Here is a 25,609-nt window from a genome sequence, read left to right on the forward strand (position 1 = left end):
ATGCAACTGGTTTTGCGCCTTGCGAATTAATGTTTGGCCAAGAACCGCACAATGTGATTGCAGATATGGTAGAATTCCCTATTCTAACGCAAATATCCACAGACGAGAAGAAGTTAAAGGCTACGGCAAGTATAAGAAAAAGAGCATTGGAAAGGAAGAAGCGTCATGACGCAAAAGCTGTACCCACCAGTTTCGAAATAGGTCAGTTAGTCCTTGTCAAAACCAAGGAAAAATCAAAGAAAATAAATGCAGAAACAAAGAAATTCATGTTCGTATACCAAGGCCCCAGTTCTCTCCAGACGCTAAACAGCACGCCATCTGTGTCAGGAGTCGCGTTGCGTCGGTATCATTGCTATGAAACGGCCTCGCATGCAGTATTAAGTTACTCGGGATACGTGTAACCATGAAATCATTTTCGAGTGAAGTGTTAATTCTGGGATGATTTTCATTATCTAGCTTCAGTTTGCGTACTGTCGTGTTTTCACGTGCCGCCGCGGGACAGACATTCTACCATTAATTAGCGTGGCGTTTGATGAACCTAATCATCAAATTATGGCGAGCATTCATTTAAATATTCAATTTGGACAATTATAGTTGCATCAGCGCACTAGACTCTGAACTGCTCTGTTAGTTAGGTTGTGTGGATTCTTTTGTTTTTCATCTGTGACTTTCAGAATATACTCAACTATTTTAGAAAATCGTTTTTGATTATAAATCCCGGACAATCTCCTAAATTCCTCAGAGCTATAAGCTGTAACTATAAGTGTATTCTCAGACGAAGTGGGCACTAGGAATTCTAATTACAGGCTTCACGTTTTGCAAATCACTTTCTGGTAACCAATATTGTAGTTAGAGAGCCAGTGTTGAGAACAGCGAAAGACAGCATAAATAACATTCTAAATAATAGGAAATGCAGTGTTTCTACATTCTACAAACATTTCTACAACAATTAATTCCACCCGCCGCCCCACATTTGGTGCATCGGCCGGGAAGTGTTTCTACATTCTACAAAATTTTATACCACCTTAAAATTCCTACATGCCGCCCCACAGCACGGTAGCGACGAAACGCTGGATCCTGGGTTGCAGTGGCAGTATTTTGTGCAAAATGCTCTGCCAGCGACTGAGCAATGGCTCTGGGTGTCGTTTGGAAGCATCCCTGGTTCAGGACTGCAGCTATTGGTAAACGGCTGCGTTTACCGGAAATCCTCCGGATGGCTTCCCATACTTTTGTGGAACAAGTGGAACGGTTGATGGAGTCTAGAAACTCCTGCCATGACCTTTTCTTGCTCTCTTTAATGACACGGCGTGCCCTGGCTCTCGCGATACGAAAGGTGGTAAGATTGACCGTTGTTGGGCGGCATTTAAATCGGCGGAGAGCCGCACGCCTGTCCCGGATGGCCGAACGGCACTCTTCCGTCCACCAAGGCACAAGGCGCCGCTTAAGAGCGCCAGAAGACTGTGGTATGGACAGGTCAGCAGCATGGTGGATCACAAGTGTGACGGCCACAACAGCGTACAGGAATGGGTGGATCACATCAAAGACAGCCAACCGAGTGAACAGTGGCCAGTTAGCCCTGCCAATCATCAACGATGGTGGCCGCTGCTCCAGCAATACACCATCCAGGAGATGAAGGCGGATAGGGAAGTGATCGCAGGAATGAAGGTCGTCAATGACCTCCCAGTGAACAGAGTCGGTGAGGGTTGGAGAGCAGAAAGATAGGTCAATGGTTGAGAATGACCCTGCAGCAGTAGAGAAATGAGTCGGAGTACCTGTGTTGAGGATGCACAACACTTGAGATGTTAGAAGGCTCTCCAAAATTCGACCTCGAGCGCAAAGAGAAGTGGAGCCCCACAGGACATGATGGGCATTGAAGTCTCCCAGGAGGAGAAACGGGCGTGGGTGGTGTGTTGGGGCTTATGGGCGCTCGAGGTCATCAGCGCCCTGACACACATTAAAAGGAACGAATGTGGACAGACCTAACAAAACTGAAGCACTCACTCAAAGAAATCACGAAAAGAAGGAAAATGCTGCACAAGAAAGTAAAACCTAAGGAAAGGGAACACATAGCAACAAGAATACCACAGGAAATTGTCATTGGCTGGCCACTTACATAAAATATGGGCGAGCGTGTCACACAGTGAACAAGTTAAAATTCTCTCCCTGAAATCTTTGTAAAAACATTTGACATGACACAGAACTTTAAAACTTTAACCACATTTGTCCGAGTGTTGCCTGAAAGAGTTGGCAGGTCTGCCGGCAAGTCAGCCGCGGCCCGCTGGTCAGAAAATAAAACACAATCCAATAAAACGTGGCGCACAGTGACTTGGACGCCGCAAGCACCACACATTGGAGGGTCCTCTCGCCGGTGCAGGAAGCCATGCGTTATACGGCTGTGGCCTATTCGAAGCCGCGTGAGGAGAACCTCGTCCCGTCAATGGGGCTGAAAGGAAGTACACCACACACGCGTTGTGGGCTTGACTATACAGAGCTTATTGTCAGCCACTTCCAGCCACTCAACCTCCCATCGTCGCATGACTCGTGAGCTCAACAGCGAGGTGAGTGCGTGCAAGGGGATAGCACAATGAGATACTTGTGGATCGATACACGCCTCCTTGGCTGCGAGATCTGCCCTTTCATTCCCAGCAATGCCGACATACACCGGAACACAGCAGAGAGCTACAAACTTCCCCAGTCGCTGTAGTCGGAGGAGGTCATCCTGGATGGTCTGGACTATTTTGTCTGCCGGATACAAACGTTGCAATGAGTGAAGGGCACTGAGTGAATCGGCACAGACTAGAAATTTAAGAGAGGAAGAAAGTCTCATCTGCTCCAGTGCCCACAAGATCGCAGACAATTCTGCATCAAAGACAGTAAAAGTCGGAGGCAGTCGGACCTTGAGGACACGATCCGGAAAAGCAACTGAGCAACCAACGGAATCCCCTTGTTTCGATCCATCCAAAAAAACAGCTACATAGTCGTGGTGCTCAGATAAAATGGCTGCACTCCTGCCACAGTTTTTAATGCAGCATTGTCAATCTCTCTTGTACTGCAACAAATCTAAAATCACTCCGGGCCTCTTCAGTAACCAGGGTGGCAGGCGGTTAAAACCCAGGATTTGAGGTTGTACAGACTCCACACAGAGGGACTCAAGCACACGTTGCACACGGATCCCAAACGGCAACGTAGCCCGGGGACGGCGGGGAAAAAGGCGGTCCAGAGGTGGATGGGCAACAAGACGGTGAGCAGGCGAGCTGGGAGCTGCAAGAAACTTACAAGCCTGGCGCACCAGCAGGAGCTGCCGCCGGATGGTAAGTGGCGGTTCGCCAGCCTCAGCACAGAGGCTGGGAACGGGACTGGTCCGATAAGCACCCGTGGCCAGTCGAATCCAAGCATGGTGAACAACGTCAAGGATCTGCAAATAAGACGGCCTTGCTGACCCATATACTGTGCACCCATAGTCCAGCCGTGAACGCACAAAAGCTCGATAAAACTGAAGGAGACGCGCCCTGTCCGCTCCCCAAGATCTGGCTTTGAAGTCACCATGACAACCTAGAGTCAAAAATTAGGCCCAGAAACCGCACTGTGTCTCTAAAATGTAGGACAGTATCCCCCATATGCAAGGCAGGCAACGTAAAAAGACGACGAGAACGATTAAAATGAACACAAACACACTTACCGGCAGAAAACCGAAAACCTGTCTTTGCAGCCCACTCCTCTAACCGCCACACTGTTAGCTGCAACTGACGGCTCACGGTTGCAACACCGGAGGAGGAACAGAAAACAGCAAAGTCGTCCACATACAAGAAGCACTGTACTGGACTCCTCACTGTAGACGTTATACTGTTGATGGCTATGGCAAAGAGGGTAACGCTTAAAACACTGCCCTGGGGGACACCGTTCTCTTCCTCAAAGCGATCAGAGAATGTGTTACCAACGCGGGTCCGTAAAAACCTCTGGGACAGGAAAGACCGAATGAAAATGGGAGGCGGCCACGAAAGCCCCATTGTTGCAGTTGTGCAAGAATACAGTGTCTCCAAGTAGTATCATATGCCTTACTGATATCAAAGAAGATAGCGATACAGTGATGCTGACGGAGGAAAGCCTGCTGAATAGCCGCCTCTATGAGGGTCAGGTTGTGGATGGTTGGTTGGTTGGTTGGTTGGTTTGAGGATTAAAGGGACCGAACTGCATAGGTCATCGGTCCCTCGTTTCATGAACACACAGATCACAGTGAAACCATCCATTAGTCATGCAAAACACAAGATAAAAATTCCAGGGGAAGAAAATCCCCAAGGTCAATAATAAAGAAACATGGAAAACGGAGCACAGTAACAAAAACAACAAAGAGAAGAAAGGCAGAAAGAATTAAAACAGTTCAGCAGAGGATCGTGGCTGGCTGATCACGAAAACAATAGGATGAGCCAGCCACTCTGCAATACGTTAAAACCTCCAGCCTAAAAGTTTAGGGTGGAGCCGAATTACAACACAAAACTAATTAAAAGATACAGCTCAAAACAGGGTGATGCTAAAAAAAATTAATTGGACCTATAAAAGCCGCTTGCGCGAATAAAACGTAAAACCCGATCTGCCATAGAGACATTGTCACCTAAAAGAGAGGATAAATCACCCAGGAGATTAAAATCACGCCTGAGAGCGGTTAAAAGAGGACATTCCAACAATATATGGGCCACCGTCATGTTCGCACCACAGCGACAATGAGGGGGGTCCTCTCGACGCAGCAGATGACCATGCGTCAGCCAAGAGTGACCAACGCGGAGCCTACACAGAACAACAGAATCCCTGCGAGAGGCCCGCATGGAGGAACCCCACACAGTCGTGGTCGCCTTTACCTGCCGCAGCTTGTTGGGTGCAGACAGAGTGTGCCATTCGTCTCCCCACATCCCAAGGACCCGACGGTGCAAAACCGTTCGGAGATCAGTTGCCGGGAGGCCGATCTCCAACGGCAGTTTGCGGGTAGCCTCTTTGGCTAACTTGTCGGCGAGTTCGTTTCCCGCTATCCCAACGTGTCCCGGGGTCCATATGAACACCACCGAACGACGACGCTGTTCAAGAGCGTGAATGGACCCCTGGATGGCACCAACAATGGGATGGCGTTGCTAGCACTGGTCAAGAGCCTGCAGACTACTGAGCGAGTCACTGCAAATGACGAAGGACTCTCCAGTGCTGGTACGAATATGCTCAAGGGCACGAAAAATGGCTGTCAGTTCTGCGGTATAAACACTGCAGCCTTCCGGCAAGGAGCGCTGGTCGACATGATCCACATGAGCATAAGCGTACCCCACATGGCCATCAACCATCGAGCCATCGGTATAGATAACCTCCGAGGCATGGTATGCGCTTAGGAGAGCAAGGAGGAACTGAATCTTTTGGCCATCGGGAAAGTTCCAGCCGAAGCTGCGGCCGACGAATACACCAAGGTGGTGTATGTGGGCGGACCTGGAAAGCAGATGGAAGAGGCAAACACTCCATTAAGGAGCGACCAAACACGGATCCCAATTGTATGGCCTGATCGCGGCCGCCGGTGTGGGAGATGGACTGCCGCATTTTCTAAAAGGAGACGATAGTTAGGGTGACGGGGCGAACAACGGACGTGGGCAGCATAGTTGGCTAAGAGTTGTTGACGCCGAATACGAAGTGGAGGAACCCCAGCCTCAGCAAGGAGGCTACGAACAGGACTGGTGCGGAATGCTCCTGTCACCTGTCGAACGGGATCCAGCAGTTGCAACGCTGAGGGCGACGGTGAGCCATACGCCACACTCCCATAATCCAGTCGGGACAGCACGAGGGCTTTGTAGAGCTGCAGCAGCGTGTTACGATCTGCACCCCAAGTTGTGTTGCTCAGGCAGCGGAGGGCATTCAGATGCTGCCAGCACTGACGCTTGAGCTGACGAATATGTGGAAGCCAAGTAAGCCGGGAAATTGCAAGGCAATACACAATATACCATTAACATTTAATAGAACACTCGTTTCTGCAGGTGTTATACTCAAATAAGAAACTATGAAGGCCAATGAGATGGTTGGTACTGCTTATTTCTAACAATCTTAATTATATTGGGTTTGGTATCAGCAAATGCACATCGGACATCGGGTTCCAAATTCAGTCAGTTCCCTGCTTTTGTTTTCATTTCCATCATAGTTCCAAATCCACTTACACACCTTAAGTTTTGAGAAAGGGAATCTTTATTCTTATGCCTTTTTCTGATAATAGGAGGTACTTATCACCAGCCTTTCTCTAAAATTTACTAGTTCTGTGTTAGAGAAATTTATTTTCTGAGTGTTTCCATCACACAGTCCAAAAATTTCTCCTTTGGGTTGAATTTCATTGCCTGAAAATGTTCTTAAAACTATGGCATTTACTTCTCATTTCTCAGGTTCAAGAATAAAGTTTACTGATAGAAGTACGATTAAATGCCGTTTTATTTCATGTGTGAATGTGCATTTTCACTGTTGGTGTCAAGCATCACTATACTGTTATATAGATTTGTGCGCTGCTGTCTTAACTGCACACGGCTATAATCTGAAAGTCATGTTCATCATAAGTTTAGCACAGATGTTGAAATGTCACTAAGTACTACATGGCAAAGGAAAAGATATCAGAGTTGCATTTACATCCAGCGGGATTCTCCGACTGGATGTTGTGGAGTATTGCTAGTGTGATGTGAGCCAGTGACAAGTGACTATCGCACTAAGCTGCTATGCAGAATGCAGCACGATAAATCACAACATCCCATAAACAGCTATCTCTTCAAAGATCCCGGTGACTATTGCCGCCATTGCTAGTGTGACAGTCCGAAGTGGAACTGCGAGGAAACCGAACTTTTAGACCTCTACAGATAAAAGCAGGTGAGAGACCCTAAGGCCAATAATTATCACAAAAACGAAATAATTATTGACAAAGGGACCTGCCTGATTTTGGCTTAGTAAACTGATGACAATCTGTGCTGTATTTTGGATATCCTGGATAGGTACTGCAAAATCAAAGCAATCTCCAGTGTCACGAAGTGCAATGTTATTGCAGCTGTGCACTTTGTGTCCATTGTGCATAGTTACGATTCAACAGTTTTATAGTCTTCAAACAACATATAATACATATTTGCAAAATGTCCATTCTTGCCACCAAACAGTCCTATGAAAATATTTCTGCTGTACATTCTATTTTTAATACTGGTGTTACCCACTGGCAACAGCTTCTTCTCTTTTAAATGACTAAAGCATAATAAATGTGGCACTTGCAATCTTGACACGATTCACGGACCTTCGCACCTCTCAGTGGTGCAGCAGTGACAAAACTGGGCGCACACACACACCCCACTACTTCTGAAGCTCCAATAATGGGAGTAATGTGCGTGGCGTAGCATGGAAGCACCTTAACATATTTTGTTATTTGTTTGCATCCTTTGAAATTATATGTAAGGCTGGCAAATTTACCACCTCTGGTGTGAGAGAAAAATAGTTCCTACATGATCATAAAAAGTAATTTCGATATGTTAGTTACATTTCGTACACAGCAATGTATAATGTAAAGTGCACCAACTGAAAAGTAGCAGCATTCCTAATATACATTGATCAATTCATGAGGTGCTTAAAGAGACACGAATGTCATTATCTTTACGCCTTTAAAAACTGATGGTGGAAAAGGAGTCAGGAATTCCGTGAGAATTATTACAGAAGCTTTGGAAGTACTTTTAAGAGCTGGATGAGATATGCATTTTGGGGAAAAAAATGCACACACACACACACACACACACACACACACACACACACACACAATTTATGCATCTCTAAGAGTAGCAATCACACTTTGCATTCATAATTCACAGCAAATTCCTCAAACAGGCAGTGTTACTGAAATTTTTAAATATCGTAATTAAAAAGGACAAAAAGAATGGCAATTCATTGACAAGCTGAGATGTGAGACTATAGAACGGAAAAGTATTAATATTTTTCACCAATGGTTTCCCAGCAATTATTGAAGAGCGCTGCTTAGCAAAAAGTTGAGAGAACACAAAATATGAGTCTTAACTTGCTCCATAAATAATTAAACTTTTTCCAACAAACTGTGAATGAAATGATTCCACATCATTTGCTGAAGTAAAGAACCTCTTAAATAGCAAAGCAGATAATTAAACTTCCAGTTTTCTCCTTTCCTACAATCAACTCTCGATGCATGCATTCTTTGCATGGCAGGGCAAAAATGTTTACTACAAAGAATTGTGGCAATAAATATGAACAATGAGGAGGGCATGTTAAGCTTTACAAGAGAAGTGCTGTCACAAGCTATACATCTAGATCAGGTGTGTCCAGGAGGTAACTTGACGAGACCACCTACCATGATAAAGGAGATGGCAGTGCTATTTGGCGCAAAATGTGCACCACCTTTTGAAGCATGAAAAGATTTATATTTGTTGTACATTCAATCACAAGCAAAGTCACTCACTGCACTGTGATGATTCTCAATATTTTTCTTTTTATGTTAATGACCATACTGTACAAAAGTTCAGATTTTTTACGGGCTTTTCTTCATTGTACCACCACTACCTCTCAAGACTACAACTAAGATTATGGCCCTATTTGAAAACTTAGACCTTTGTGACCAACTTCTATTCTGCAGTGAAAAAGCCAGATAAAGCACATGCTAAACACAGTTCTATCTTTACTGTGTGACTGTGTCAGATGACTGTTTTATGATTACTGCTCAGTGGAAAAAATAATCTTACCCACTTAGACCTTATCAATTCCACTTCTTATGTGCAATACTAAATGAAAGGCTGGGCTGTAAATTAGTGACATCTTACCCAATAGATGGCACTTCAACACCAAAATTTCACTCACCTGCCATGTTTCTTGTCTCTCAATCCTGAGTAAGTTGACAAGGCATTGAAATCTTAGGCAGCAACAATGTATTCACTTCCTATGTCTGTCGACTTGGTTGGCAAAGTAACTGCTGGCTACCAAAGGAAGAACGAAGAGTAGCCGAGTCAATGACGCACCCCACATAAAAAAAGGGCCTCGCTGCAGCTAGTTGACATTGCTGACTGCAGGCACACTTCATATAATAATGTTAACACACTGTCTCTGTCACATCACTTCATACATGAAAGCCCATAGTTGACAATTTTAGAATTAAGTAACCTTCCCAAAAATTATTAGTGTAAGGAAGTTTACTTTTTAAAACAATTTGCTTTCATGACAATCCTGAATGAACCCTTTCTGTTCTCTCTCCCCTCCCCACTCACAGATATTTCCTTTTACGCCTCTGGAGGTAATTGCTATGTTTTGTTTATTAGATGCACTTCTTGTGATACATGGCTGCCTGCACAATCGCAACAATGTTCACCCCATCCCCCTGCTGCTGCCACTGCAATCTATCACAGAGTAATTTAGTCTAAGTATACACTCACTCATGCTTTTTTTATGTTCACTTAGACCTGCTTTTCAAGACTTCTTAAACTCTATTCATCTTCCAAATCTTTCTGTCTGACAACTATAATTTCATTCGCAAATCTCAAACTTACGGGAACAGTTTCTTAACAACATTAATTACTTTTACCCATAAAAATAAATGTTATGTATGAAGCTTTTCCAGATAGTTTAAAGAGAGTAAATGCCGAATTTTCACACTTCCTTAAGAAAGAACAATAGTAACTAATACACAGCATAATTATATGAATAAGAGGCAAAATGTCTAATAGTGAACACAAGTGTGGCATTGTCTTACTAGGCCCTATTCTTCCAGCTGTTCCAATGTTGTGATTATTTGCACATTTTTATGGGAAGCTCAGGGTCCAAAACCTGTAAGTATGATTATGTAATCAGCATACAACAAGGCGAAGTTTGATTATTGGAAGTGCTACAGCTTCTGCAACCAAAAGAAATTTAAGTACCATGAGAATCTTACCACAGTGGCACTCTTCATAGAAGTGACATGTTCAGTCAGTTTCTGAAGCAAGTTCTGTGAATTCAAACCTAAGAACCATAACTGCGGTAGCAGAAAGGATAATGAATCTCTTAATCTTTTGCATAAAGTCAGGAAACAGAGACACAAATCGAGGTCCAAACAACAAACTGCTATACATATCTCCATTTCCCTAGGTCCATCTTTCTCAAATAATTATATTTTTTGCCTGACCTTTGGAGAACATAAGTTTTGTATAGATACTCTTAACCTTCAGGAAATAGTTTAACATAAGCTGTATCACTCCAACAATTCACTGGACTATATACACCTGTAGGTCACATGCTAAAATTGCATGTTCTTCGTCTCCTCCTCTATCAGACAGCACATTGTAACAGGAACTTACTTTCTATTCTTTCAACCTACTGCATAATTGTTTTATTTCCACTAATGGCCTTAAAACACTTTCATCTGTTAATAGAGAATGTTTAATTAAACTGTATTAAACATTTCACAGGTAGATTGGTTCAAATGGCTCTGAGCACTATGGGACTCAACTGCTGAGGTCATTAGTCCCCTAGAACTTAAACTAGTTAAACCTAACTAACCTAAGGACATCACAAGCATCCATGCCCGAGGCAGGATTCGAACCTGCGACAGTAGCGGTCTTGCGGTTCCAGACTGCAGCGCCTTTAACCGCACGGCCACTTCGGTCGGCACAGGTAGATTGAAATAACCTTTATTAAACCACAAGGCCCACGAGAAAGATAGCTTCTTACAGAAATATTTATATTACAAGATGAGTGTAGAAATTGATACAAAAGTCATAAAATAACTGCAGATTATAAAAAGGTTCTGTAGAGATCTTTACAAAAAGCTGGAACGTCAAATTCACCAGCTGCTTTAATTACATTATGTACAGCCAAAAATAGAACAATGTCCCGCTACTTTTCATCTTCCATTTCTTCCTCTTGTTCATCATCAAATTCAACATCTTCATCTGCAGTAGCTTCCTGATATTGTTGGTACTCCGACACCAAGTCATTAATATTCGACTCTGCTTCAGCAAACTCCATTTCATCCATCCCCTCTCCAGTATACCGATGAAGGAAAGCTTTACAGCGGAACATAGCAGTAAACTGCTCAGATATGCGCTTTAAGAGCTCCTGAATAGCAGTAGAATTTCCAATGAACGTAGCAGACATTTTGAGCCCACAGGGTGGAATGTCACACACTGCAGTTTTAACATTATGTGGGATCCATTCTACAAAGTAGCTGCTGTTTTTGTTTTGGATGTTTAGCATCTGCTCATCCACTTCTTTCATGGGCATTCTACCTCTGAAGATAGCTGCAACAGTCAAGTATCGACCATGGCGAGGATCACAAGCTGCCATCATGTTCTTAGCATCGAACATCTGTTGCATAAGCTCTGGAACAGTGAGGGCTCTATACCGCTGACTGCCACGAGCCGTCAGTGGGGCAAACCCAGGCATGAAAAAATGCAGGCGTGGGAAAGGACCCATATTAACTGCTAATTTGCGCAAGTCCGCATTCAACTGTCCCGGAAACCTGAGGCACGCCGTAACACCAGACACCGTTAAGGAGACAAGGTGATTCAGATCACCATAAGTTGGTTCTGCCAGCTTCAGTGTTCGAAAGCAGATGTCATACAGGGCTTCGTTGTCGATACAGTATGTTGCATCAGTATTTTCCAGTAACTGATGTACCGACAACGTGGCATTGTATGGTTCCACAACTGTATCAGAAACCTGAAACATTTACCAACAATAGATATAACTATATTAAATGCCAATTAATACATCTACATCAATGCAAAACAAACCACCTCAGTGTAAGGCAAAAGGTATTTCTACACAAAAAGGTTCACAATAAGCTACAAGTAGAAAGTACATAAACCATGTGTCTTGTCACCCAATGAAGCACAGTTCTTAACCCTCATTACAACTGGGGTCAATGTGACCCTGTAAGTACAATGAAAGAGTGCCTACCTTGTTATCAAAGGCAATTTTTCTTCAAAATATGTGTCCAATGTTGTTTATTACGATTTTATATTTACAACACATTAAAATTTATTCATGATTTTTGTACTATGTACCACTGGGGCCAATGTGACCCCAACTTACATTCATTTGTTTCTTGAAAGTAATACTTATGGAAATAAAATCATTGTTACATTGAACTACAATGTATGTTTTATGTTTCTTCATTAAAATGCAATTTGTATATCTGGTGTAAATTACTTGGTGTCTGCCTGTCTTATGTTCGTTCATTACAATGCAGCTAGTATATCTGCCTACAGACATCAAATAATTTACACCAGATATACTAGCTGCATTTTAATGAATGAACATAATATATACATTGTAGTTGTTTAATGTAACTCAGTGATACTCAGCGAGAAAAACAAATCCTGCAAGTAGGAGGGTTAAAAGGTCACAATTACTGATAGTTTAAGGCCCTTAATATCACCAAGTGATTAGTATAAATGTGTATATAAAAGGACAAGACTTTACACAGTATCTTGAAATGATGATTTTTTCCATCACCACTCATCTACTGGTGGTCGATGTGTTGAAGCAAGCCATCAAATCAAAGCCACACTTACAAAGTAGTAAAAAGATACAGATAACTGTAAAAATTGGTATTCTTGCTTTAACACTTTTCATTGTCCCAAAAATTTGCACTGCTCGATTTCCACAATGCTGAAAAGTTACTAAAAAGTAACCTTCATTTGAATTTTTAGTATCACATGTGATGACTTCTTGGCTTGCTTGTACAAGGGGCAGCTTGTGCCACTGGTTGTTTAACACCACTTTCAGTGGATTTTTAGGATAGGATCAATCTATATCAAATCTATTTACATGTGGCCTCAGCAGCCAGAAACTGCAGTCACGTGTGGCCACCTCCGGAGGTTCACAAGAAAAACACTCTTTACATAAAGACCAATTTTCATGTTCTTTGATATGAGAGAAAAAACTTAGGTGGAAAGTCAGAAACACACTGTCTAGTACATTAATATAAAAAGTTAAAAATGAGTGGTTGCTGGCAAGCAAAATTTTGCTGTGGACCTCCATACTGGACAATTTATTAATCATTTATTGAAAATTGTGAGAGATCTCAGTGTTGAATGAATGTTCAAGTATGTTTGTCTTATTACCCACTGTATTATGTTTATTATTCTACAAGTATTGTGTGATTTTTCTTTCAAGAAATAGACGAGTACACAGTATACAAACTGACAGTGACTGCCACAATTTTCTTCTTATCGTCTATACTTTGTAATACATAAACTACTTTCGAAGTGCCAAAAAATCCTAGAATACATAAAATGCCCCACTGTACAACATACTTGTGACGAGACAGTTACAATTCCTTAAATTCATCACCCGTGGCCTGTGGGCTGCACAGAAGCACTACAGTCCTGGGCCCGTGGATAAACCGTGAAAATCTGACAAATTACACCACACAGACAGACCCAGCCTGCAGGCAGATCACCGACACTAGACCCGACAGAATGGGCCTGCACATTAGTGGGGAACTACGGCCTTCAGACAGGCAGGCCCGATCCATTACACACACCCACAGAAATGGCCTGCAGTTTTGGCCTGTCGTGGAAGTCCACTCGTGTCACAGACACCATGTTGAAATGAGACTGCAGTGATCACCCGTGCAACAGATAACTTGTGCAAATACTCTAAGAATCAATGAGGATAGGTAGAAACTCACCGTAAAGATGATCGCTGAGCCACAGACAGTCACTCGACTAAATCCTTGGCCGTGGCCTTTGAGTAATTGCGTGAATGTGTGCGTGCTCTCGTTTTCTTACAATCGTGCACACTTTACCACTGTCTCTGGCAGCTGCCTCGACGAGCTCCGAGAATCGGATCGAAACGAACCGCTCCTCACACCTCCCTGCCTCTCATTGGCAGCTGCTAGGCTAACAGTAAGTACTGTTGGCAGCACTGCCTGCATGCTGAAGGGAGGGGTGGAAAGGGGGAAGGGAGGGGTGGAAAGGGGGAAGGGAGGGGTGGAAAGGGGGAAGGGAGGGGTGGAAAGGGGGAAGGGAGGGGTGGAAAGGGGGAAGGGAGGGGTGGAAAGGGGGAAGGGAGGGGTGGAAAGGGGGAAGGGAGGGGTGGAAAGGGGGAAGGGAGGGGTGGAAAGGGGGAAGGGAGGGGTGGAAAGGGGGAAGGGAGGGGTGGAAAGGGGGAAGGGAGGGGTGGAAAGGGGGAAGGGAGGGGTGGAAAGGGGGAAGGGAGGGGTGGAAAGGGGGAAGGGAGGGGTGGAAAGGGGGAAGGGAGGGGTGGAAAGGGGGAAGGGAGGGGTGGAAAGGGGGAAGGGAGGGGTGGAAAGGGGGAAGGGAGGGGTGGAAAGGGGGAAGGGAGGGGTGGAAAGGGGGAAGGGAGGGGTGGAAAGGGGGAAGGGAGGGGTGGAAAGGGGGAAGGGAGGGGTGGAAAGGGGGAAGGGAGGGGTGGAAAGGGGGAAGGGAGGGGTGGAAAGGGGGAAGGGAGGGGTGGAAAGGGGGAAGGGAGGGGTGGAAAGGGGGAAGGGAGGGGTGGAAAGGGGGAAGGGAGGGGTGGAAAGGGGGAAGGGAGGGGTGGAAAGGGGGAAGGGAGGGGTGGAAAGGGGGAAGGGAGGGGTGGAAAGGGGGAAGGGAGGGGTGGAAAGGGGGAAGGGAGGGGTGGAAAGGGGGAAGGGAGGGGTGGAAAGGGGGAAGGGAGGGGTGGAAAGGGGGAAGGGAGGGGTGGAAAGGGGGAACGGAGGGGTGGAAAGGGGGAACGGAGGGGTGGAAAGGGGGAACGGAGGGGTGGAAAGGGGGAACGGAGGGGTGGAAAGGGGGAACGGAGGGGTGGAAAGGGGGAACGGAGGGGTGGAAAGGGGGAACGGAGGGGTGGAAAGGGGGAACGGAGGGGTGGAAAGGGGGAACGGAGGGGTGGAAAGGGGGAACGGAGGGGTGGAAAGGGGGAACGGAGGGGTGGAAAGGGGGAACGGAGGGGTGGAAAGGGGGAACGGAGGGGTGGAAAGGGGGAACGGAGGGGTGGAAAGGGGGAACGGAGGGGTGGAAAGGGGGAACGGAGGGGTGGAAAGGGGGAACGGAGGGGTGGAAAGGGGGAACGGAGGGGTGGAAAGGGGGAACGGAGGGGTGGAAAGGGGGAACGGAGGGGTGGAAAGGGGGAACGGAGGGGTGGAAAGGGGGAACGGAGGGGTGGAAAGGGGGAACGGAGGGGTGGAAAGGGGGAACGGAGGGGTGGAAAGGGGGAACGGAGGGGTGGAAAGGGGGAAGGGAGGGGTGGAAAGGGGGAAGGGAGGGGTGGAAAGGGGGAACGGAGGGGTGGAAAGGGGGAACGGAGGGGTGGAAAGGGGGAACGGAGGGGTGGAAAGGGGGAACGGAGGGGTGGAAAGGGGGAACGGAGGGGTGGAAAGGGGGAACGGAGGGGTGGAAAGTGGAGAAGCACTAAGAATGAGCGAGTAGGGAAGTGGTGCACATTCTCTGCTGCACCCAGCCAGCAACAAAGCTGGACATCTGAATAAAACACTTTCATGCTTTTGAGACAAAAACGAGATTTTTCCAGTATTTTTTCTTCAAATGACCCCGATACATTTAAGGCGAGTTTGAAAGCCCTATTCCAACAATGTTAAATTTATTGACTTGGCTTCCCAGTATTTCAGGAACCACTGTAGCCATCGACATGAAACTTTTACAGGACATTAAACTGTATGTTCTGAGCCCACTGAACTACAATAATTGCACTTTAGGCACTGCTTTTGAAATACAATTTTTTAATTACACAGTTAATATTTTGTGTACTTTTTTGTACATTATCCTAAATAATTTTAATTATCCATAACATTATGTTCTTTTAGTTCAGTAGACTCAGGATATGTATGTTATTACTCCCTGAAAATGTGAATACTCAAAGTGATTTATGAGATTTAGGGAAAAATGCAACAGAAAATATAAATTTTTAGGAATGGCTTCTAAAGTTTCAAAAGACTTAACTCACTCAATATATGCTTAATTTTTTTTTATTTTTGGTCACCCTGCACCATACTGTATCTCATCCTCTTTATCATTTTACAAGTTTCTTCTTTATGGACGTCTTAGTGGCCAACTGTGCTGCATACTCAGCTTTATCAATGCAAAGCTTGTCCATCTGTTCTGAAGTTTGCTGCAGCATATGGGAATTAATCCTGGATCACTTTCACCCTACCAGTGTTGCCATCAATGAAAGCAATAACAGCATCACTGACCCCCACTTTAGTGTCTTCTTTCAAACAAAAAGATTGGTGGACTCGCTTACTAACAAAAGATTATTGAACAACTCATTGGAATTTTTAGTCTGACCATGCACACACTTCAGTAATTCAGGATTTGCCAGCTCTCTGTAAATAGCTTTGTGATATCCATGACTGCTGCTGGGATGGAATGTTTATGGCTGCATGAACTTTGAATACTGGGCATTGTGGTAATTGCACCACGAAACAGGTCCAGCAGGTGATGTACTGGTTTTTCATCAGTTGACAGCATGTGGAAGAAGGTAGCCCATACTGCCTGCTTTATTTTCAACAAATGCTCTGTATTATTTCTAATGGCCATCCCATAAAACTGCTGTAGATCATCAATCATTTTGTCTGTCAGCCTGCCTCTTATGGTTACACCACAAGAAAATTTCTTGTCTCTCAAACTGTTTCGACTTCAACATGGTGCCCATCCTATTATGGACGTGACCTTGATAACACAGCTATGCACAGCCTTTAATAAAATTGGTAATTTTTTATACAAATCCTGCAGTAATGGACACAAAACATTTTATTCAGAAAATTGCAAATTATATAATGAGATAATCTCAAAATGTGAAACAAAATCTGTTCTAACCCCCTTTAATATTTCCTGATTTCCAGAACTTGTGGCAACCATGCGACTGGACCAGGAAAAGAGGTATAAATGTTGTAGGAAAGTTGTGGTAGAATGTAAACAATTCAGGAGTAAAGAAAATTGTATTACATGATACAGCTGATGACCTAGGTTGGGGAGGGATAAGGGGAGGGAGGGGGTGGAGAGAGAGAGAGAGAGAGAGAGAGAGAGAGAGAGAGAGAGAGAGAGAGAGAGAGATGCTAGCTAAGAGTGTTGGGACAGAAGGCTGGAGGGTGCACAGGCTAGGCATGTGACAGGTACTAGAGCCATTGGTGTAAGGAGCACAGTGGTGACATGAATGTGTCCTGACACAGATGCAGATGAAGTAAGTAAAAATGTTAGATGTCTTTGGACAAGCCAGTCAAAGTTATAAAATGCAGAAGACGAGCAGCTGCTGGAGCGTCATCAGCTAAAATATCCGGTGAAGTAGATGGCAGGGACAGGACAACACGAGATTGACTAAAGCGGGGACACGACAATAAAACATGGCGCACTGTTAATGCTTGACCACAAGGGCACTGCGGGGCTGGGCCACGGAAGAGCAGGTAGCGGTGGCTAAACCGGCAATGCCCAATCCGCAACGTGGTCAGAAGGACCTCTTCTCGCCGAGATGGTCGGGAGGAGGTTGTCCAAGCAGTTGGGAGCGGTTTTACTGCCCGGAGATTGTTTCCTTGGAGGGATGACCAAGCATCCCACCACAACGACACAAGCCTCTTACAAACAACCCCACGAACGTCAGATGACGGGACACAATGGGAGGCTGGCCGAGGCCGCAGCGTTGGCTGCAGCAGCGTTGGCTGCAGCAGCCTTGGCTGCAGCCTCATTCCCAGGCACTCCTACATGTCCGGGAACCCACAGAAAGGTGACAGGAGAACCATTATCAGCGAAAGAATGGAGGGACTGCTGGATCCGTTGCACCAATGGATGGACCGGATAGGGAGCTCCAAGGCTCTGAAGAGCACTGAGTGAGTCAGAGCAGAGTACATACGATGAATGGCGGTGGCGGCGGGCATACTGAACGGCCTGATGGAGAGCAAGAAGTTCGGCCGTAAAGCTGGAACATTGTTTGAGGAGCCGGTATTTAAAGGTGACGGCCCCGACAAAGGCACAGCTGACACCATCATCAGTTTTGGAGCCATCGGTGTAAATAAAGGTGTGACCGGCAAGTCGAGCACGAAGTTCGACAAACCGTGAGCAATACACTTCAGCCGGAGTACCCTCCTTCGGGAGTGAGCTGAGGTCGAGATAAATGTGGTGTCGGGCTCTCACCCTCTCTGAAGGTGGTAGGGAGGGCAAAATCCAATTGTCGAAGCAGGCGACGGAAGCGGACCCCAGGGGGCAGCAGGGCAGACATATACAACCCGTACTGACGGTCGAGAGAATCGGCGAAGAAGGACTGGTAAGAGGGGTGGTCGGGCATAGACAACAGCCGGCAGGCATACCGACACAGCAGTACGTCGCGCCTGTAGGTCAATGGTAATTCGGCAGCTTCAGCATAAAGACTCTCGACAGGACTAGTGTAGAAGGCTCCAGTCGCAAGACGTAACCCCCGATGGTGGATGGAGTTGAGACGGCGTAAGAGGGATGGCCGAGCAGACGAGTAGACGAAGCTCCCATAATCCAGCTTCGATCAGACTATGGACCGATACAAACAAAGCAGGACAGTGCGATCCGCTCCCCAAGATGAACCGCTAAGAACTCTGAGGACATTAAGGGAACGTGTACAACGGGCCGCCAAATAAGAGACATGTGGAGACCAACACAGTTTCCTGTCCAACGTGAGCCCTAGAAACTTAGTTGTGTCCACGAATGGGAGAACAACGGGACCGAGATGTAAGGATGGCGGAAGGAACGCTTTATATCGCCAAAAGTTGATACAAACCGTCTTCTCTTCAGAGAACCGGAAGCCATTTGCCACGCTCCATGAGTATAGGCTGTCTAGACAACGCTGAAGGCAGCGTTCCAGGAGGCATGTTCTCTGGGCACTGCAGTAGATCGCGAAGTCATCGACAAAGAGAGAGCCTGAGACATTAGGTGGAATGCAATCCATAATTGGATTGATCGTGATGGCAAAAAGGGCTACGCTCAAGACGGAGCCCTGAGGCACTCCGTTCTCCTGGAGGAAGACGTCGGACAATACGGAACCCACACGTACCCTAAACTTTCGATCCGTTAAAAAGGAATCAATAAAAAGGGGCAGGCGACCGCGTAGGCCCCACCTGTGCATAGTGCGGAGGATACCCCCCTCTCCAACAGGTATCATAAGCCTTCTCCAAATCGAAGAACACGGCTACCGTTTGGCGCTTTCGCAAAAAGTTGTTCATGATGAATGTCGACAAGGTCAAAGGTGGTCAACAGCAGAGCGGCGGCGACGAAAGCCGCATTGGACATTGGTAAGTAGCTGTCGAGATTCAAGAATCCAAACTAACCGAGCATTAACCATGTGCTCCATCACCTTACAGACACAGCTTGTAAGATACATGGGGCGGTAACTAGAAGGGAGGTGTCTATCCTTCCCGGGTTTGTGTATAGGAACAACGACGGCGTCACGCCAACGCATGGGGACCTGACCTTCGGTCCAGACGCGATTGTAGGTACGAAGAAGGAAGCTTTTGCCCGCCGGAGAAAGGTGTGCCAGCATCTGAACGTGAATGGCATCTGGCCCCGGAGCAGAGGACCGGGACAGTGCAAGCGCACGTTCGAGTTCCCGCATAGTAAAGGGGGCATTATAAGTTTGCAGATTCAGCGAGTGGAAGGAAGGTCGTCGAGCCTCTTTTGCCTCTTTCCTGGGAAGGAAGGCAGGATGGTAATGGGCGGAGCTTGAAACCAACGCGAAAAACCAGCCGAAGGCGTTGGAGACAGCCACAGGATCAACGAGGACCGCATTACCTGAGGTCAGGCCAGGTACCGAGGAGTGGGCCTTAATGCCCGACAGCCGGCGCAGGCTACCCCAAACGACGGAAGAGGGAGTAAAACAGCAAAAAAGCTTGTTGGGCCTCTTTCACCAGCTCCTTTAACTGTCTTTGATGACTCTACGGCATTGCGCTCTGAGTCGTTTGTATCCAATACAATTCGCCAACGTAGGATGGCGGCGAAAGGTGCGTAAAGCACGTCGTCGAGCACGGATAGCGTCTCTACAAGCCTTATTCCACCAGGGGACGGAAATGCGACGTGAAGAGTTAGTATGAGGAATGGAACGTTCGGCAGCGTTGACGATAACAGCTGTGAGGTATTCGACCTGACTGTCACAACTGAGAAAATCGTGGTCCGGAAAGGTCGCCAGGGAGGAGTAAAGTCCCCAGTCAGCTTTCGGTATGTTCCAGCTCGAAGGACGTGGGGATGGGATGGGGTGTGGTGCAGGAGACGAATGACACAGGGGAAGTGGTCGCTCGAATAGGTGTCAGAAAGGACATACCACTCGAACCGACGGGCAAGAGTGGTAGAACAGATCGAGAGGTCCAAGTGGGAGTAGGTATGAGTAGAGTCCGAGAGGAAAGTCGGGGCACCAGTATTGAGGCAGACAAGATTGAGATGGTTGAAGACATCCGCCAAGAGGGAGCCTCTTTGACAGGATGCAGGAGAGCCCCAAAGGGGATGATGGGCATTGAAGTCGCCAAGCAATAAAAACGGCGGGGGAAGCTGAACAATCAGGTGCATCATGTCAGCCCGACTAACTGCGGATGACGATGGAGTGTAGATGGTACAAACTGAAAAAGTAAAAGCAGAAAGAGTAATACGGACAGCTATCGCTTGGAGTGGGGTGGTCAATGGGATGGGATGGTAATAGACATCGTCCCGAACGAGCAACATGACCCCACCATGAGCTGGGATACCGTCCACAGGGATGAGGTCATATCGCTCCGAGGTATAGTGGGTAAAGGCAATACGGTCAGTCTGGCGCAACTTTGTTTCCTGGAGACCAAGGACGAGCGGACAGTGCAGGCGGAGGAGCAGTTGTAATTCCTCCCGATTAGATCGAATACCTCTTATGTTCCAGTGTAACAAGGCCATCGCTAGTCAAAAAAGAGGGGGAACGAGACGGGGAAGAGCTGGTCACCTCGACGGCCGCGGAGGTCCAGGTTTCGAGGGAACAACGCTACAACCGGCAGGAGGTGGATCCTGTTCCATCGAGTCATCGCCAGCTGTGGCCGCTGTCCCGGGTAGTGTAGGAGGGGCATCATCATTTGCCGACGAGAGGCCAGCTGAGCGCCTGGCAGCAGAGTGTCCCGGCGAAACTGAGGATGGCCGGGAGCAGCGACTCACGGATGGAGCGTCAGACGAAACGCGCCGGGGTGGAGAGGGGGATAGAGACTTCTTCTTGGAGGTCTTCTTGGATGTCCGAGGAGGCACAGGGATGGTGGGCTGGACCCAAAGAAGGTCCTCACTCACGGGGTCCGTTTTGGAACGCCGGACCTCGGAAGCCGGGGTCCGGAACGTTTCCCCGATGGACGCCTGAGAAGAGGATCGCTTCTCAGGCGGTGGGGGGAGAGGAGGAGAAAGGGTGGCCCCTGGGGTAGAGGGGGCGGGGGCCGCGGGGGAGGAGGATTTGGAAGGGAGGGATTTGGGAGGCGGAGGCATAGACCCCGGATGGGGGTAGGAGGTGGAGGGGGGGACAGGATAGGGGTGAGGATACCGTGGAAGGAGTGGACACGACTGAGGCAAACGAAGTGGTCAACGTCACGGGATGGAGGCGGTCATACTTCTTCCTGGCCTCAGAATAAGAGAGACAATCCAAAGTTTTGAGTTCTTGAATCTTCTTCTCCTTCTGATACGTGAGGCAGTCTAAGGATCTAGGCGAGTGGATGCCAGGACAATTAACACACCGAGGTGGTGGGGTGCATGTATGTTCCTCATGAAGAGGACGTCCACAATCGCCACAAAGGGGCTCAGCCTCACACCTTGACGACATGTGCCCAAAGCGCAAACACCGAAAACAGTGCATAGGAGGCGGGACGTAAGGTCGCACGTCACACCAGTAGCACATCACATTTACCTTCTCCGGGAGAACATCCCCCTCGAAGGCGAGGATAAAGGCCCCGGTGTCGATGCGATGGTTTTTGGGGCCGCGCTGGACTCACAGGTTGGCCCTGAGCTCCTCATCAGATTGCAGCAGGAGGTCCCAATGAAAAATAACCCCCTGCGTCCTATTGAATGCCAGATGCGGGACAATGGATACTGGGATGTCCCCCAGTCGGTCGCACGCCTGGAGCTTCACCGACTGTGTGGCGGAGGTGGTCTTTATAAGAACGGACCCCGAACGCCTTTTACTGAGAGCCTCGATTTCCCCGAAGATGTCCTCGATATGCTGAACAAAGAACATGGGCTTGGAGGTGGCGAACGTCCCCCCCATCTGTCCAAGAACCGACTAAATAGTGGGGGAAGTACTTCGCCCCAAGCCGGCGGGCCTGTCCTTCCTCCCAGGGAGTGGCCAAGGGGGAAAGGGCAGGAGAACCAGAACCAGAGACAGTACTTTTCTTTTTAAAAGACTCGGCCGCAGAGCGACCCGATACATGTTGACATTTCATCTGCAAAACGTCCGCCCCAATACCACCCACTCCGACCAGGGGCTCTCCCCACGGGCGCCACCCAGCCTCAGCAAGGGCCACCTGGCAGGATGACCGTTGCCGGGAGTCCTGATGCCCCAAGGAGACGGGCATCTACTCCTTGGCCGACGTAGGGAGGGTGCAGCTCAGTTACCGGCAATACGATCCCTGTGTTGTCAGGGGGCTACAACCTAGAGGGTACATGACGACCCCACCACAACGGGCTGGCTACTGTGCTGAATTTCGGGTGCCATGGGAAGTCCATCATGATCGTAGGTGCAGATGGGGACGCACAATGGGCGTAACTTGTGCAACCCATCAGGAGGCCCAAATTGATGAACAGTGAGTGCAGTTACGAGGCCGTTATGATGATGAGTGCCGAGGTCTTAGTGCACCGAGGACTGGTGATACACCACATAAAGTGTCCTTCCCCAAAAGTCTTGTACTTCTGTAGAATTTCAGCCTTCAATGTGATGGTCCCCATTGGGGTTTGACCTCCATTTTTTGAAAGGGTTGAAACTTTTTAGTCGTGTCTTACAACAGCCAGGAATACCTAGGGCTTAGTCTCACCCTGGACCTACAGGGGGAGGCAAGAAGAGTTATAGGCTCTGTGTTGATATGAGAGTGGTGAATAAAGTAACAACACCTGATACTTATCCTTTGCCTCGTATTGACGAAACCCTAGATCAATTAGGAAACTGCAAGTATTCCACCACTTTAGATATGCCATCAGGGTATCATCAGATTCCTATAGCTCCCAAGGGCAGACCTAACCGCCTTTATCGTGGCTTCGGGTTTGTATGAGTTTTTACGCATGCCATTTGGTCTCTGAAAGGTTGCAGGAGCATTCCTAAGATTTGCTGATTTATTGTTACGTGGTTTAAAGCCCACCGCATGTTTAGTTTATTTAGACGATATTATTGTATTTTCTAGAACTATTGAAGAACATGCAGAAAGGTTGAGTGTGTTTTGTCACGTTTGCAGAGTGCCAGTTTAAGTCTGAAGATAGAAAAATGTACATTTGCACACTCAAGTCCAGTACTTGGGACATGTCATTAGTGCTGAAGGTGTCAAACCAGATCCTCGGTTGACTGAGGCTGTGAGAGATTTTCCCACCCCAACCAATGTAAAAGAGTTACAGTCACTGCTTGGCCTATATAATTACTGTCGTCCGTTTGTGAAAGATTACGCCACCATAGCTAAGCCATTAACCAAGTTGTTGAAAGAGGGTGCAGTTTTCGAGTGGTCAGAAGAATGTTAAGTAGGTGTAAAGAAGATAAAAGGTTTTTCAAAATCTGGATAGACTAACAGAGGTGAGCTTGTTAGTACTTCTTTAATTCTTGCAACCGATGCCTCAGACTTTGCTCTGGGTGCAGTCCTTAGCCAAGAATATAACGGAAAGGAAAGACCTGTTGGACATGCCTCCCGCCAGATGAATCAGGCTGAAATAAATTATAGTACTACTGAAGAGGAATTGCTTGCGCTTATGTTCGGAGTAAACTATTTTAAATGTTATTTGTATGGTAGAAAGTTCACCGTAATAACAGATCACGCGGCATTAACTTGGATGTTGAATATGAAAGATCCTAGCAGTCGTTTAACTGGATGGGCTTTAAAACTTGACGAATATGACTACGAGGTTAAGCATAAACCTGGTAGACTGCATTCTAATGCTGACTCCCTGAGTCGTAAAGTAAGGGTAGTTCAAACAAATGATGTTTTGATTGAGGAGCTGAAAGAGGCGCAAAGCCGAGATGTTGAAATCTACACTCATAACATACCTATGACATTCATTACTGAAGATTGTATTATATACCGAAAGACTCCGGGTGGTAATAGAGTTTTAATTCCTAAGGAATTGCAGTCCAGAATAATAGCTCAATGCCATCATAGTTTGCAAGCATGCCATAATGGGCGAAGAGCAACAAATCCAAGGATAGCTGCACGGTATGGGTGGAAAAACAGAAAGAAAGATGTTCAAAAGTATATTCAAAATTGTTTACCTTGCGCTCAAAGAGCACTCCCTCCTAGGACCAAAATACCTTTACAAAGCCTTCCAGAGGCGACGAGAACATTTCAGAATATTGCCCTGGATGTCGTCGGTCCTTTTCCACAAAGCAATCAAAACAAATATATCCTGTCCATTATGCACCACTTTTCTCGATACCTTGTTTTGGTACCTCTCGGTGATATGTCGGCAGAGACAGTTGCTAGAGAATTTGTCAGTCACTTAGTTTTGCCTTTCGGCAGCCCTGACGCTGTTCTAACAGACCAGGGGACGAACTTTATGTCGGCCTTATTCATTCAAGGGTGCAAGCTTCTAGGAATCCAGAAGTGGAGAACCACCCGCTTCCATCCAAAAGCAAATGGCCGCCTGGAACGTGTCCACAAGACAATTAAGAAAATGTTATGTTACTATGTAAACAGAACGCATTCAGATTGGGACCGTTATATCAATATAATCGCTTCAGCCTATAATAGCCGTGTCCATGAGTCAACAGGCTATAGTCCTTATGAGATGGTTTTTGGCAAACCTATGAACTCACCATCTGAATTGAACAAATTGCCCCAGGTGTGGACATAACTGAAGTTTAGCTCGCCGTTTGAAGTCAATTTGGAAACAAGTTCAAACCAATAATTCCAAAGCCACCAAAAATCAATTACAGCGGAGTAATAAGAATGCAGTAATGCCGTTTTACAAGCCTGGAGATTTAATCTTGTTGCATAACCCAACAGTAATACGAGGAAGAACAAAGGAGTTTGCACCTCAATATGAGGGACCGTACCCTATCGTTCGGTTAACCTCTCCAGTAAATGCTGAAATACAGTTGCCAGATCGGTTAGTGATAGTACATTTTGGTCGTCTGAAACCCTTTTATGGAAAAGCACCTTCCATTCCGACAGTTTTGCCTCATCCATCGCCTAGTAGTGTGTCAACTATGCCAGGACCTACAGTGATTAAATTGAAGAAAAAGAAGGTAAAACCTTTACCTGTTGGACCTAGATATTCCGTAAGGAACAAGCATCCTTAGTCTCTTGACCTCAATGCATAAGTCTGTATCTTGTTCTGTAGTGTATCAAGCGTAGCTGTTAACTCATATTCATTTGAAGTTTCATGTAATGCTTGTTCAGTTACATGCGCTGCTGCAGCCTTAAGTGTAGCTTACTAACGTGTAAGTGCAAAGTGTAGAGTAAGTAGCGAGCAAGAAAAGT

The 25,609-nt window shown here is 46.7% G+C and overlaps 1 protein-coding gene across 1 annotated transcript in view; it reads right to left on the bottom strand.

The window, feature by feature from the left end:
• Positions 1–10,782: 10,782 nt before the first annotated feature.
• Positions 10,783–25,609, bottom strand: part of LOC126214996 (tubulin beta chain-like) — an 81,244-nt gene continuing 66,417 nt past the window's right edge. Inside the window, exon 4 of the mRNA XM_049941625.1 lies at positions 10,783–11,688. Coding sequence (XP_049797582.1) covers positions 10,864–11,688 — 825 coding nt within the window. The 3' untranslated portion in view covers positions 10,783–10,863. The remainder of the gene's footprint in view (positions 11,689–25,609) is intronic.

Source organism: Schistocerca nitens, chromosome 12, assembly GCF_023898315.1.
Source record: "Schistocerca nitens isolate TAMUIC-IGC-003100 chromosome 12, iqSchNite1.1, whole genome shotgun sequence".
Classification (NCBI taxonomy): domain Eukaryota; kingdom Metazoa; phylum Arthropoda; class Insecta; order Orthoptera; family Acrididae; genus Schistocerca; species Schistocerca nitens.